Raw genomic sequence first — 13571 nt, 5'->3', positions numbered from 1 at the left:
AGATGTGAATCGAGCACCAGAGCAAAAGGGTTCCTGCCAGTTATCCTGTTCTCTCCCATTTCCAGCACCAGGCCAAGAGGCGACCACTTTGCAGAGACGGTGACGAACTCACTCACAGGCCCAGTGGAGGACACCCCTTCTCCTTGTGTGTCCTCGGCCTCTGGTATTCAACAAAGGAGGTGGCCTGGGCGATTTCTAAGGGACCTTCTAGCCCAGAGGAAGAGCAGCCACTGCTTAGGGACCATTTACTCTGTGCCGGGGACTGAGCCAGGTCTTGGGGTCACAAGAGGGCTGGTGCCGACTGCCACCCTTGGGGAGTGACTGACCTGGAGAAACAGCTTTGGCTGGGGAGTCAGGAGAGGGATCGCACCCCACGAGGGAGGCAGACTAAGGCAGGTCTGGGGGGGAGAGGGGGGGAGGGAGTGGCGGAGGCAGCCATGCCTGGTTCTTGGGTCTGGGCCCCCTGGGGGTCGAGGCCCACCCGGGCTCCCTCCTGCCTTTCTAACTCTGGTACTCTGAAGATGGAGATCTGGTGACCGGGGAGGAGGGACATGCGGAGGAGGAAGGACAGGCCAAGGGGGAGGAGGCAGGGTTGTGACCAATGATGCTATGTCGACGGCACAAATCAGCATCTGTAGCCCAAACCTTCCAAGTGCGTGTTTGCTGTTCCCCTCCCCCACCAGAGGTCTAGAACTGGGCCCCCAGGGGCAGCTCAGGACCCGGCTCTCTGTCTGCATCAGAGCTCCGTGGAGGTCTCCAGCTGGGGATTTTCAATGAAAGCAGGAGGCCTCAGCCAGCACAGGCCGGCCCAGAGATGGGGGAGCCCAGGGCCCGTGGTCCCAGGGCCAACCCCTCCGGTGTGCACACACCCTACAGGGGGTGGTGCCTGAGCTTCGGCTTGGCCAGGCTCTCCTGCCGCCCCAGCCTGGGGTCCGACAGTGTCTACTCTCCTCCCCCAGGGAGCTCGAGCTCCAGACACCTGTCACCTTGGGCCTGACATCAAGGAAGCTGGGGGCAGGGGCTGGGCAGGAACGCGGACAAGGCCAGCGTGGGCTCCTGGAAGTTCAGAAACAGGCAGTGCCGAGCTCCCAGATGCCAGCGGAAGCCAGCTGCCACACAGAGCTCCCCTCCCAGCAGCCTGCCCTGCAAACAGACTGCGATTTTCAGGTCACTGCTTTGCTGAACTGGGCTAGCCAGGCGGGCCCCAGACGCAGAGCCCAGCGGTGTCCGGCAAGCCACGCAGTGCACAGCCCTGGCGGCCCAGCCCGGCGGGGTGTCTGGAACAGAGAAGGGCCCTTACTGCAGGGGGAGGAGGAGGGAGGAAAGGGAGCGAACAGCTGCGTGCTCTGTGGGGAGGATCCCCAAATAGAAAGGCGCATACGCACTGCGGGCCTTGACCCAGAACGCGCGGAGCTCCATCAATCCAGCGGGGCTGCTGCCGAGACTGATATCCTCAGGGGCCCTGCGTCCCCACCTGAGCTCCAAGGACACACGTCTCCCATCGCCCTTCTGAGCCAATGCCAATGGCTGATCTTTTTTTTTTTTTTTTAAAGTACTAACAGTGGGGGTGATATCGTATGTGGGTTACACTGCGTTCCTATCCTCACCTCCGCTCATCGTCATTCCAGAATCCCTGACGCAGGCGGAGGGCAGAGTCCCCTGCGGAGTCCCAGTAACACTGGGGACAGCTGCCTCCCCCATGAGCCAAAGCCTGGACCGCCTGGTTCCTGGAAGCGGGCCGGTGCACAGAGCTCCCCTCTCCAGGGGCCAGGTCCACGCGTGCACCACGCCTACGGCCAGCATGAAGCAGGGACACCCAGCTGCCTCTCCCGGCTCCCCAAAGTGCTGTTTAGACAACTCAGCCCAGGTCCCGGCTGGCTGTCCCTACCTCCCCGTGGGGTTTGAATGAGCCCGGCTCTCAGGCCGGGCCCTGGACGATGCTGGTCAGAGGGTTCCAGGGAGCCTCGAGGATGAAGTAAGAGATGCCTCCACCGTGTTTACGGGCTGTCTGCCAGCGGCGTGAAATGCCCCGGCAGTCTGGGGCTCTGTTCTGTCCACTGCTCTGGGACGGGGAAGCAGCAGAGGAGGAGGAGCCTCGGCGGCACAGCACGTGGGTCTGAGATGGGAATCTCCAACCTACTGAGCGCGTAGTGCTGGGGCAGCCTCTCAGCCTCCTCCCTGGTGACGTGGAAGCATCGGTCCCCGTGTCACAGGAGTAAACAAGCTGATGTCTACAGGTGAGCATCCCTGCCTCCCAGCTTCCCGGAGATCGAGCAGCCCTACAGCCGAGGAGACATCTGTCCCAGTGGAGGAAGCCCGGGGACAGACTGCACTGGGAGCGGCTGTAGCCCAGGGTCTAGCACGGAGCTGGGCACACAGGAGGGACCCTGGAAGTGTGGCAGGAGGCCAGAGACAGACAGGCCCTCTGACCCCAAGAGGAAAAGGAGTGCCTTGAAGTCTCACAAAGTGCTGGTAGTAACAGCCCCGGGATGAGTCTGAGGTCTCCTTACGGAGGCCCCTGCTCGTTTTGCAAAGAAAAGCGGGTGCTTCCAACCTGCTCACAGGCCGCCGCAGCAGCCGAGCAGCCCTCCTCCTACCTGTCTCCCTAGAGCAGAGGGACAGACAGAACGGGGACCGTGTTTTCGTAGGGTCCAAACCTCTCCATTTCTTGTTCCCCTCGGGGCTCCTTCCTCCCCCTTCCTCAGCTCCATCTACACTCCGAGCTGAAGGAGGAGGAGGGGTGAGCGGTTGCTTGAGGTCATACTGTGGATAGAAGGCCCCCAGGCGGGACCCCTTGGTACCGCTGCCCACCCGGCAGGGGAGCATCTTTCTGCAAAGTCACTAGATTTCTCGGACCTCAGTGGGGGAGGGATGGAGACCTCAACTCCAAGAGGAGGAACCAAACGTCTCTCTCCTGTGAAAACTCCAGACACTACCTGCGGACCCTTGAGGCCTTACTAACCCCGCGTGGGGTCCAACTGTATAAATATGCAAAAGGCAAGGCTCCAGATCGCAGGAGTCCTTAAGCAGTCGGGGTGCCAAAGGAATGAACAAACGCTGCGAGGCTGCCAAGAGGTGCTCAGAGGTTTGTGGTTTTCAACACGCTTCAGAGCTAAGAGGCGGCAGAGGACAGCGGCCCAAGAAACCGTCTTGGGCCTTTACCTTGGCGACCTGGCCGCGTCTTACCTCGGTGACCTGGCCAGCTTGCTTAATCTTTCTGAGCTTCAGTTTCTGGGAGACAGCCGGGATCCACTTTGGGCCACAGCTGGGAGGTGCAAGCCCAGCTCCCGCCAAAGCCTCCTCCCGCTGCTCCCACTCTGGGCCCCTCAGTGACTTGTCCTGACAGCAGGTTTCATGGGGGAGTGACCTCCTGCTCTCAATCTGTCCGTCTCCATCCCTCGGTCCACACACACAGGGCCCCTGAGCCACTCTGCGCGTGGAGCAGAGCTCCACGCTGACACCAGGTACCTTCCTGAAGCTGCAGGGCTTGAGCAGCCACGAGAAGCCAGCTGTGCTCAAACCAAGAGCTGCCTGGCTGCTGGCTGGTGGAATCTGCAGTGCCTGGCTCGGCCAGGCCCAGCCACGGGCGCGGGCTCGCTCAGGGCCGGCCCCTTCCGAGACCACGTGCACCTTCCAAGGAGACAAATGTGGGTTTTACCGCCCAGAGGGCTCATCTGCGAGACTTGCTTTTGGAGCCCGAGGCTTGTATTTCAGATCCCCTCAACTGGGTCAGATGGTCAGTCTCCTGGCGCTTCAGAAACAAGCTCACTTGGAGCCACGGGTGGAGAACCAGGTGTGCCACGGAGGAGGGAAGAGGGCTGCTTCTGATCAAGTCCAAGGTGTGAGTCTAAAGCAATGAATGCGAATTTTGGGCGAGGCTCACCAACGGCTCTAAAGGCCACCTGCAAAGGGAAGCCAAGCCCAGAGATGGTTTGGGCCAGGGCAGCGTCTCCAGGGTGAGGGCACCGGCGGCCGCTCCAGGGACCCATTCCAGGGAAACCCCTTCTGGTGTTGAGGTCTACACTGATCCGAACCAAAGCCATTATGTACTAGTCGCACTTTCAAAAAGGGTGTTGGCGGGGCGCTTGGCATGGAAATAAGTGTGAGGCAAAGAGAAACCAGGGCGGTTTCCTTCACTGACTCAGTCGTTGACCCTTCCCGAGAAGGAAGAACTCAAAAGGGGACTGGGGTAGAGGGAGAGCCTGGCTTGGAGGGACGCTGGGCAGGAGGGCTGGCAGTCTGGAGGACAGGCTGTTGGCCAAGTAACTGCCCCCCTCTGCATCCCGTCTGACGCCATCTGTGTGAGCGCTGGAAATACCTTCTTCAATGTCTACACACTCAACTAGACGGCTCGTTCTCGGGACATGGAGGACGGCAGACAGGGGCGGGAAAAAGACAAACAAGACCGCAATGAGCTCCCCCCACACCCGTGCATGTATCAGAATTCTCAACTACAGAGAAAAGGGACTTACTGGAAGTGGATTGGCCTTGGAATTGGAGAAGCCAGGCCCTCCCGTTATGTGAAATGACATTACCTCAGAGCCCCAAGCTCCCCGTTCTCTGAACAGGAAGGAAGCAGACCCACGGCTCTATAAGAGCCATTTCCTCCCTGCTCTATTAATTTCGGAGATTAAGCAAGCCACTCCTCTGTGGCCCTAAGACACGGAGATAACGGCCATTGTGTTGGCTGCAGCTCCCGCTAACTGAGCTAATCTTGGGAGACGGGCAGGGTGGCAGGCTTTCATTGTCAGCTTCAACCGACCGATGGCTCTCGTGGCCCCTTCTAGCATCCTGGCTCCTAGAACGACGTCTGGAAACCCTAACCCCGAGTTTCAGGCACATGGATGACGTCTGCGTGGCCAGGGCGGAAAGCAGAGATTGTCAGCTGAGTTCTTAAAAGGACAACTGGGCCAGAGAGTCGTATGGGAATCTCTGTGCCCCACTCCCAGGCTTCCTGTTCTCAGTGGTACTAGGAAGCTAATATAACACATCTGGTGCCCGTCACCCCCACATTTCGGGTTTCTAGTAAGAGAAAAAGTAGGCGTTCCCCCCTCTTTCTTTCTAGGGAAGGGGTGCCGTGCAGAGATAGCTGGACTGGGAATCCAGATGCAGCCTCGGGCTCTATTTCCTGCTCTTCCAGAAACTCACGGGGGGCAAGGTCAGCTCATCTCCTAGATCTTTTCTAGGCCATATTCCAGATCCTGACATTTGGGGTTGGTTCCTTGCCACCCAGTTCGCACAGAGAATGTCAATAACACATCTTAGGTTCAAGTTTAAGATTAGAAGCATTCAACACCCCCCTCCCCCCAAAAGCCCATTGTCTGACCGATTCCTGGAGCTTTCTGGGCTCCTGACGATTTCCCACCATGGCGAAATGGGGAAGCATGCTCTTGATTACAAGCCGACTTTTCCAGTCATCCATTGTTTGACCTGCAATTTTATTCTTGACTCTCCAAGGCGCTTCCCAAGCGACCTAGACACAGGGCTTAGGGAGACAAAAAGTACACTGTCTTTCAGATACGAAGATGAGACCATTGACCCCGTGAATCACAGACTCTCACTGTGAGGACAGGTGTGGGCGGAGTCAGCCACATTCCCGGTCCTGTCCCTCTGCCCCCGCCCCCCCACCGGCCACCCTCACCCAGCCCCTCCCACCTCCAGGGATGCGGGTCACTGGGGGGGGGGTGAGATGGCCGTCGCTGGCCACCCACGGGGCAGAGCGCAGTGCACCGGGGAGCTGAGGGAGGGCTGGCCGAGCAGCCTGATGTGAGTCACACAAGAGCGGGGCCGAGAGGCGGGGGCAGCGGGTCCTGGGGCAGGTGGGCCCGGAGATGTGCGGAGAGGCCCTCTGTTCTTTGACACGGGTTCGCTTATTTCTTAAGGCGAAACCCGGGCGCTGGGCTCGGGGGATGGCGCACAGCCCCTTCGGCTCTCCCGAAGCCTTCTACCCGGGCCTGCAGAAGGAGCAGCTGCCACCTCCGCCCAGGTCGGCACCCAGCCGGGGGCGCTGACAGCCAGGGGCAGGAAGCAATGGGGGCCAGAAGGGCGCCCTGGTTTACGCGGAAGCGGCCGAGCGGCCCGGGATCAGGGCTGCCTCAATTTCTGCCCTGCACGGCGGATACACAGACACGTGCGAACCCAGGTCTAGCAGAGGTTTTCATGCGGTTTTGTTTCATGCCTCTCTGTTTCTGCTGATGCAGACATGGAATAAGAGCGGTGCTGAGCGCTGGTATGTGGGGGAAGCTCTCCTTCCCACAGATGTTCCTGGCCGCGCAGAACCAGGCCTAAAGTTTCAACGTCCAGATGTCGGCCTCTGGCAAAATGGAGACGCACCTTCCCCATTCTCCCACGGAGTACAACGAAAATCTCGGGTCGCTACATAGCAAACAAACGGAGGAAGACCCCGAGAGGTGGAGAGAAGAAAGCAGACTGGCTAGGGTCCTTGGGGCCGAAGGAACAACACGGTGGCGAGGCCCCTGGGTTTTTCTTTTCGCCTCATAGATCCCAGACCTGGAGCCCAAAGTGCCAATGAGCACAGACAGAAAGGCCCCAGCAAAAGCCCGGTCTCCGTAGTCAAAAGACCAGGAAAGGGGCAACCTACCAAGACAGAACCCTCTTCTATAAGAACCACTCGAATTCAGCTCAACGCCGCAGAAAACAAAGGGTGGTCCCACCCAGTCCCATCAGCCGAGGCCACCTGGGGGCCTGGACTCCACCCCCACCGAGCAGTAGTCTTTTCCCGTCCCAGCCAGGGCACCCCTGCCCAGTGGTCGTGAGACGCCCGCACCTCCCTGGGGTCAATGAAGGCTAAGTGGGGCACCTGGATGTCCACGGCCACATGGCAGAAATGGGACAGTGCCCCCCTCTCCCTGCCAAAGCATCGTCAGAGGGAGTCAGCCAAAACCGAAGATCCAAGCAGGTGCGGAAAAATAAGCTTCAGGTGTGCGAAGGGACTCGAAACATTCTCAGGTGCGGGAAAATGAAAAGAATTTGTTACCAACACACCTCTCCTGGGAGAACGGCTACAGGAACTTCTTGTCTTCAAACAGAAAGGACATGATAAAAGAAGAAATTCTGGACATCACCAAGGAAGAGAGAATAATAGAGAAAAAAAATAGGGGTAAATAGAGTAGACTTTTCTTTTCCTTTCAAGTTTTCTAAGTTATGTTTGGTGAAGCACCAATTATAGCATGGCATGCTGTGGTTCTAAATGTGGGTGGAAGAAATATTTAACACAATTACATTACAAACACCAGAGGGTGGTAATGGGGTGGAAAGAGAGGTAAGGTTTCACTTGAACTGGTAAAATGCCGACACCAGCAGACCCTTAGAAGGCATGTATATAGGGTGTAACACCTAGAGCAACCATGAAAAATAGTATACAAAAAGATACATGCAAAAACATTACGCATGAATCATCAAATGGAATTCTAAAAAATATTCAAGTCCCCCACAGGAAAACAGGAAAGAGAAAATAGAGAAACAAAAATAGAGAGCAAACAAGTTAAAAATAACTTGGCAAAATTAAGCCCTGACACCAGTAAGTACATTAAGTGAAAATAGTCTAAATAAACCAATTAAAAGACAGCACTTGGCAGCGTCCAGAAAAAAACATAACCCAACAATACGCTGTCTGCAAGACGCTCACCTCAAATAGAATGATATGGGCATCGAGGAAGTAAAAGGATGAAAACCATGCAATGTTCATTTGAAAGAAAAGGAGCAGGGTGGCTCTAGTAACATCATATAAAGTAACTTCAGAACAAAGAAAATTACCAGGCACAGAGAGGGACATTACATCGTGGTAAAAGGGTCAATTCACCAAGAAGACAAAATAATCGTAAATGTATATGTACCAAACAACAGAGCTACATGATCTACGAAGCAAAAATTAAAAGAACTGAAAGGAGAAACAAAATTTACATTTGCAGTGGAGACTTCAACATGCCGTCCCCAACGACTGGTGGAACGATTAGAAAATCAGCAAGATATGGAACTCAACACCACCACCATCTAACAGGATCTAACTGACATTTATAGAACACTCCACCAAGAAACAGTAAAATTCACAAGCACCCAAGGAATACATACCAAGATACACATATTCTGGACTATAAAACAATCCGCAAAAATGTAAAAGAATTGAAGTGATACATGGGAGTTTTCTCTGACTACAAGGGACTCAAATTAGAAAACAAAAACAGAAGGACAATAGGAGAATCTCCAAACACTTGGAAACTAAGCAGCACAATTAAGAAAATAATAATTCATGAGTCAAAGAGGAGGTCTCAAGAGAAATTTAAAAATACATGGAACTAAATGAAAATAAAAATACATCAAAATTTGTGGAGCACAGGTAAAGCTGTGCTGAGAAGGAAATTATAGCACTAAATGCTTATAACGGAAATGAAGAAAGGTCTAAAATCAATAATGTAGGTTTCCACCTAAGGAGCCAAGTAACAAGAGAACAAAATAAACCCAAAGCAAACAGAAGGAAGGGACCATAAAGAATAGATACTAATGTTGAAATGACATTAAAAATAACGATAAAAAATAGTGAAACCCAATCAGAAAAAGGTAGCTCTTTGACGAAATAATAAAATTAACAATCCTCTAAGCGAGACGCAAATTACCAATATTAGAATGAAAAAAGGAATATTACTATTGACCCTGTAGACATGTAAAGGAGAATAAGGGATTTTAATACAAGCAACTATACATGCATAAATCTGGAAATTAGATGAGATGGACCAATATTCCTTTTGTTTGTTTGTTTGTTTGTTTTTGTCTTTTCAGGGCCACACCCACAGCATATGGAGGTTCCCAGGCTAGGGGTCCAATCAGAGCTACAGCTGCCAGCTTACACCACAGCCACAGCAATGCCAGATCCAGGCCATGTCTGCAACGTACATCACAGCTCATGGCAATGCTAGATCCTTAACCCACTGATCGAGGCCAGGGATTGAACTGCAACCTCATGGTTCCTAGTCAGATTCGTTTCTGCTATGCCATGATGGGAACTCCTTTTTTCGTCTTTTTTGAAATGGACCAATATTCTAAAAGGTCAAACTACCAAAATTCACCCAATATGAAATAATCTGTCTAGCCTTATAATTATTAAAGCAATTAAATTCATAATTTAAAAAGGAGACTTAAAACTCCAGGCCCAGATGATTTCACTGCAGAGTTATACCAAATGTTTAAAGAAGAATTAGCACCAAGTCTGGATAATCTCTCCAGAAAATAAAAGAGAACACTCTCCAACTCACTGTGTTCCCTGACAGCAAAGACAAAGCCTATGCAAAAAGAAAAAAGAAAACCATCGACTGATATTTCTCATGGATACGGACACAAAAATCCTTAATAAAGTTTTAGAATTTTGTGAGATGAATGATATGCTATGGTCAAGTTGACTTTATTCTAGCAATGCAAGGCTGGTTCAACGTTCAAAAGCTACTCCACTTTATCCACCATATTAACAAGTAAAATAATAAAAATCACATGATCACCTCAAAACAATCTTGAAAAAGAAAAAATTGGATTCACACTTTCCAATTTAAAAACTTACTACAAAGCTACAATAATCAAAACAGCATAGTACTGACCTACAATGCAATAGAGTTTAGAATCCAGAAATAAAACCATAAATCTATGGTCAATTGATTTGTGAAAAAGGTGTCAAAATCATTCACTGGAGGGAAGAATAGTCTCTCTTACAAATGGTGCTGGGACAGTTGGATAGTCACATGCCAAAAATAAAGTTGGGAGTTCCCATTGTGGCTGAGTGGTAATGAACCCGACTAGTATCCATGAGGATTCAGGTTTAATCCCTGGTCCCGCTCAGTGGGTTAAGGATCCAGGGTTGCCGTGAGCTGTGGTGTAGGTCACAGACACGACTCTGATCCCATGTTGTTGTGGTTGTGATGTAGGCCAGCAGATACAGTTCCAATATGACCCCTAGCCTGGGAACCTCCATATGCCACAGGTGCAGCCCTAAAAAAGCAAAAACAAACAAACAAAAAACCAAAAAAAAAAAGAACCCAAGAAACAAAACCCCAAAACAAAAATGAAATTGGATCCCTGACTCACACCACATACAAAAATCAACTCAAATTGGATCAATGACCTAAACATATGAGTTACAAGTATAAAATGTATAGAAGAAAACATAAGGGAAAATCTTCATGACATTGGATTTGGCACCGGATTCTTAAATATGACATGAAAAGCATGAGCAACAAAAGAAAAAAACAGACTTAAAACTTTCGTGCATCAATGGACATTACTAAGAAAGTGAAAGGACAACCCACAGAGTGGAAGAAAAAACTTGCAAAGCTTATGTTGGGCAAAGATCTAGTATCCAGAATATACAAAAAACTTTTACAGCTTAACAATAAAAAGACAAGTGATACAATTAAAAAATGGGCAAAGAATCTGAGCAGACATTTCTCTAAAGAAGACATACTTTTGGCCAACAAACACCTACGAAGACGCTCGATACCATGAGGTGTTAGAAAAACGCAAATTAAAATGATGACCTACCACTTCCTCCTACCCACTAGGATGGCATAATAAAAAAGGCAAATAGCAAGTGCTGGCAAGCACGCGGAGACATTGGAACTCTCATACACTGCTGGTAGAAATTTAAATGTTTTGGTTGCTGGGGAAAATAGTTTGGTGGTTCTTCAAGAAGTTAAAATGTAGAATTACCATCAGACCGTGTAATTCCACTCTTAGGTATATATTCCAATGAAGCGAAAACAGGGATTCAAATCTTTTTTTTTTTTTAAATCTGGTAACAATTTTGTTTTTAATTTTTAAATTTTTTTGGAGTGTAGCTGATTTACAATGTGGTGTTAGTTTCAGGTATATAGGAAAGTAAATCAGTTCTACATAGACACACACCCATTCTTTTTCCAATTCTCTTCCCATATAGGTTATTGGAGAATATTGAGTAGAGTTCCCTGTGCCAGGTCCTTGGCAGTTATCAGCGTTATATACACCCGTGTGTATATGCTAATCCCAAGCTCTTAATTTATCTCTCTCCCCCACGTTTCCCCTTTGGGAACCATAAGTTTGATTTCGAGATCTGTGAGTCTGTTTCTGTTTTGTAAATAGATTCATCTGTATCGTTTTTAAATTAGATTCCACATATAAGTGATATCATACACTTGTCTTTCTCGCCAAATATTTTTACACAAATGTTCACAGTAGCATCATTCCTGATAACCCAAAGGTGGAAACCACCCAAGTGTCCATCAATGTCGAAACAGAGAAAGAAAATTTTGGTGTATTCGTACCAGTGACGGTTATTCAGCCATACAAAGGAATGAGGTACCGGCACATGCTACCACATAGATGACTCTTAAACACATGCTACGTGAGAGAAGCCAGTCACATAAGGTCACATAAGATTCCCTGCATAGGAAACATCCAGAGTAGGTAAGCCCCAGAGGCAGAAAGGAGACTGGTGGTTGCCAGGGGCTGGGGGGAGAGGAGATTGAGGTTTTTTTATCTGCCCTGATGTGAGCGCTTAGGAACTAGACAGAGGCGATGGTCTGGTACTTAGCCAGTGGACTCAACGCCACTCAGCTGCTACGTGGACGTCACCTTCATTAAAAATATAGCAACATCAAATACTGGAAGCAACGCCAGAAACTGGATGACGCATCTACTCTGTGACCCAGCAAATGCACTCCTGAGTACTTATCCCAGAGGAACCAAGACTTGTATTCATACAAAAATTTGTAAACAGGCGTGTATAGTAGTCTTATTCATAACGGCCCCCAACTGGAAACAACCCAGAAAGCGTTCGACGGATGAATGGTGAAACGACTGGCGTGTGTATAGCCTGGTAGGCGACTCAGTAACAAGCACACAGGACTGCTGAATATTACGATTCCCGAATCTGCAGAGAATTACGCCGAATTGAAAAAAAAAAAAAAAAAGGCCAATCCCCCAAATGTACATACTGTGTGAATCCATTTCTATAACATTCTTAAAATGACAAACCTATAGAAATGGACTGATTAGATGTTGCCCAGGAGTGAGAAGGGGGTTGGGGCGGGAAGGAAGAAGAAGCGTCCATAAATGGGCAAAAATTAATTTCTGTACCTCGACTGTCCCAGGATCAGCATCCTGGGTGTGGTGTTGCACCATCGTTTTCCAAGATGCTATCATGAGTTGAAGCTGCCTAAATATCCGTTTAGGAACCATGAGGTTGTGGGTTCGCTCCCTGGCCTTGCTCAGCGGATTAAGGATCCGGTGTTGCCATGAGCTGTGGTGTAGGTTGCAGACACGGCTCGGATCCTGTGTGGCTGTGGCTCTGGTGTAAGCCGGCGGCTACAGCTCTGATGGGACCCCTAGCCTGGGAAATATTTGAAAAATTTACAAAGTAACTCCTAGAACTAAGAAATAACTGTGGGATGGTCTCATGATATAAGATCGATGTATAGAAATCAATTGCACTTCTACACACCAGCAATGAACGCATGGACACTGGAATTAAAGATACAGTACTATTGCTCAAAAACGTCTTAGGTGAAAATCAAGCAAAACATGGAGTTCCCGTCGTGGCGCAGTGGTTAACGAATCTGACTAGGAACCATGGGGTTGCGGGTTCGATCCCTGGCCTTGCACAGTGGGTTAAGGATCCGGCGTGGCCGTGAGCTGTGGTGCAGGTCGCAGACGTGGCTCGGATCCCGCGTGGCTGTGGCTCTGGAGTAGGCTGGTGGCTGCAGCTCGGATTCGACCCCTAGCCTGGGAACCTCCATATGCTGCGGGAGCGGCCCAAGAAATGGCAAAAAAAAGACAAAAAAAAAAAAAATCAAGCAAAACATGTACAGAACTTATATGATGAAAACTATGCAATGCTGATAAAAGATCAAAGATCTAAACGATTGGAGGTGTATTCTGTGTCCACAGAATGGAAGACTCAACATAGTGAGGATGTCAGTTTTTCTCAGATAGATACACAGCTTCACCAGGTTTCAAGACTTACTGTACGGCTGCAGTAAACCAGAGAGCATGATGCTGGCAGAGGGACGGACACACAGATACCTGGAACAAAACAGAGATTCCAGAAATAGACCCACACTAATAGGCCCAACTGATTTTTGACAAAAATGCAAAAGCAATTCAGTGCAGGAATGGTAGTGTTTTTAACCCATGGTTCTGGAACAACTGAACTCTATAGGCAAAAAAATAAACTTCAAACTCAACCTCATACCTTACCCCAAAATTAACTCAAAATAGACTGTCGAGTTAAATTTAAGTTGCAACATGAGACAAGTTAAAGTGGGAGAAAATCTTTGGGATGTAGAGCTGGGAAAAAGTTCTTTCTAAGACTGGATACCAAACGCATGACCCATAAAAGGAAATATTGCTCAATTAGGCCTTATCAATATGCTCTGTGAGAGAGCCAGTGAACACAGTGAAAAGCAAGACTGGGAGAAAATACCTGCACACCTCCTATCTGATAAAGGACTAGTATCTAGAATATATAAAGCATCCCCACAACTCAACAGTAGGAAAACAAACCCCCCAGTTAGGAACTGGGAAGGAGACACGAA

The 13571-nt window shown here is 49.8% G+C and overlaps 1 protein-coding gene across 6 annotated transcripts in view; it reads right to left on the bottom strand.

Moving 5' to 3' along the window:
• Positions 1-13571, bottom strand: part of MAMLD1 (mastermind like domain containing 1) — a 113418-nt gene that overhangs the window by 44426 nt on the left and 55421 nt on the right. For 4 of the 6 annotated variants that reach the window (XM_021079616.1, XM_021079615.1, XM_021079614.1 and 1 more), the window contains one exon: positions 5327-5485. The exons of 1 other annotated variant lie outside the window; for it this stretch is intronic. In XM_021079616.1, coding sequence (XP_020935275.1) covers positions 5327-5422 — 96 coding nt within the window. In that variant the 5' untranslated portion in view covers positions 5423-5485. Of the gene's footprint in view, positions 1-5326; positions 8796-13571 lie in introns of those variants that run through there. One more of the 6 variants, XM_005657934.3, reaches the window with a different exon arrangement.

Source organism: Sus scrofa, chromosome X, assembly GCF_000003025.6.
Source record: "Sus scrofa isolate TJ Tabasco breed Duroc chromosome X, Sscrofa11.1, whole genome shotgun sequence".
Lineage (NCBI taxonomy): Eukaryota > Metazoa > Chordata > Mammalia > Artiodactyla > Suidae > Sus > Sus scrofa.
The sequence above is the reverse complement of the archived record's forward strand: the minus strand, read 5'-3'. Positions and strand labels throughout refer to the sequence as shown.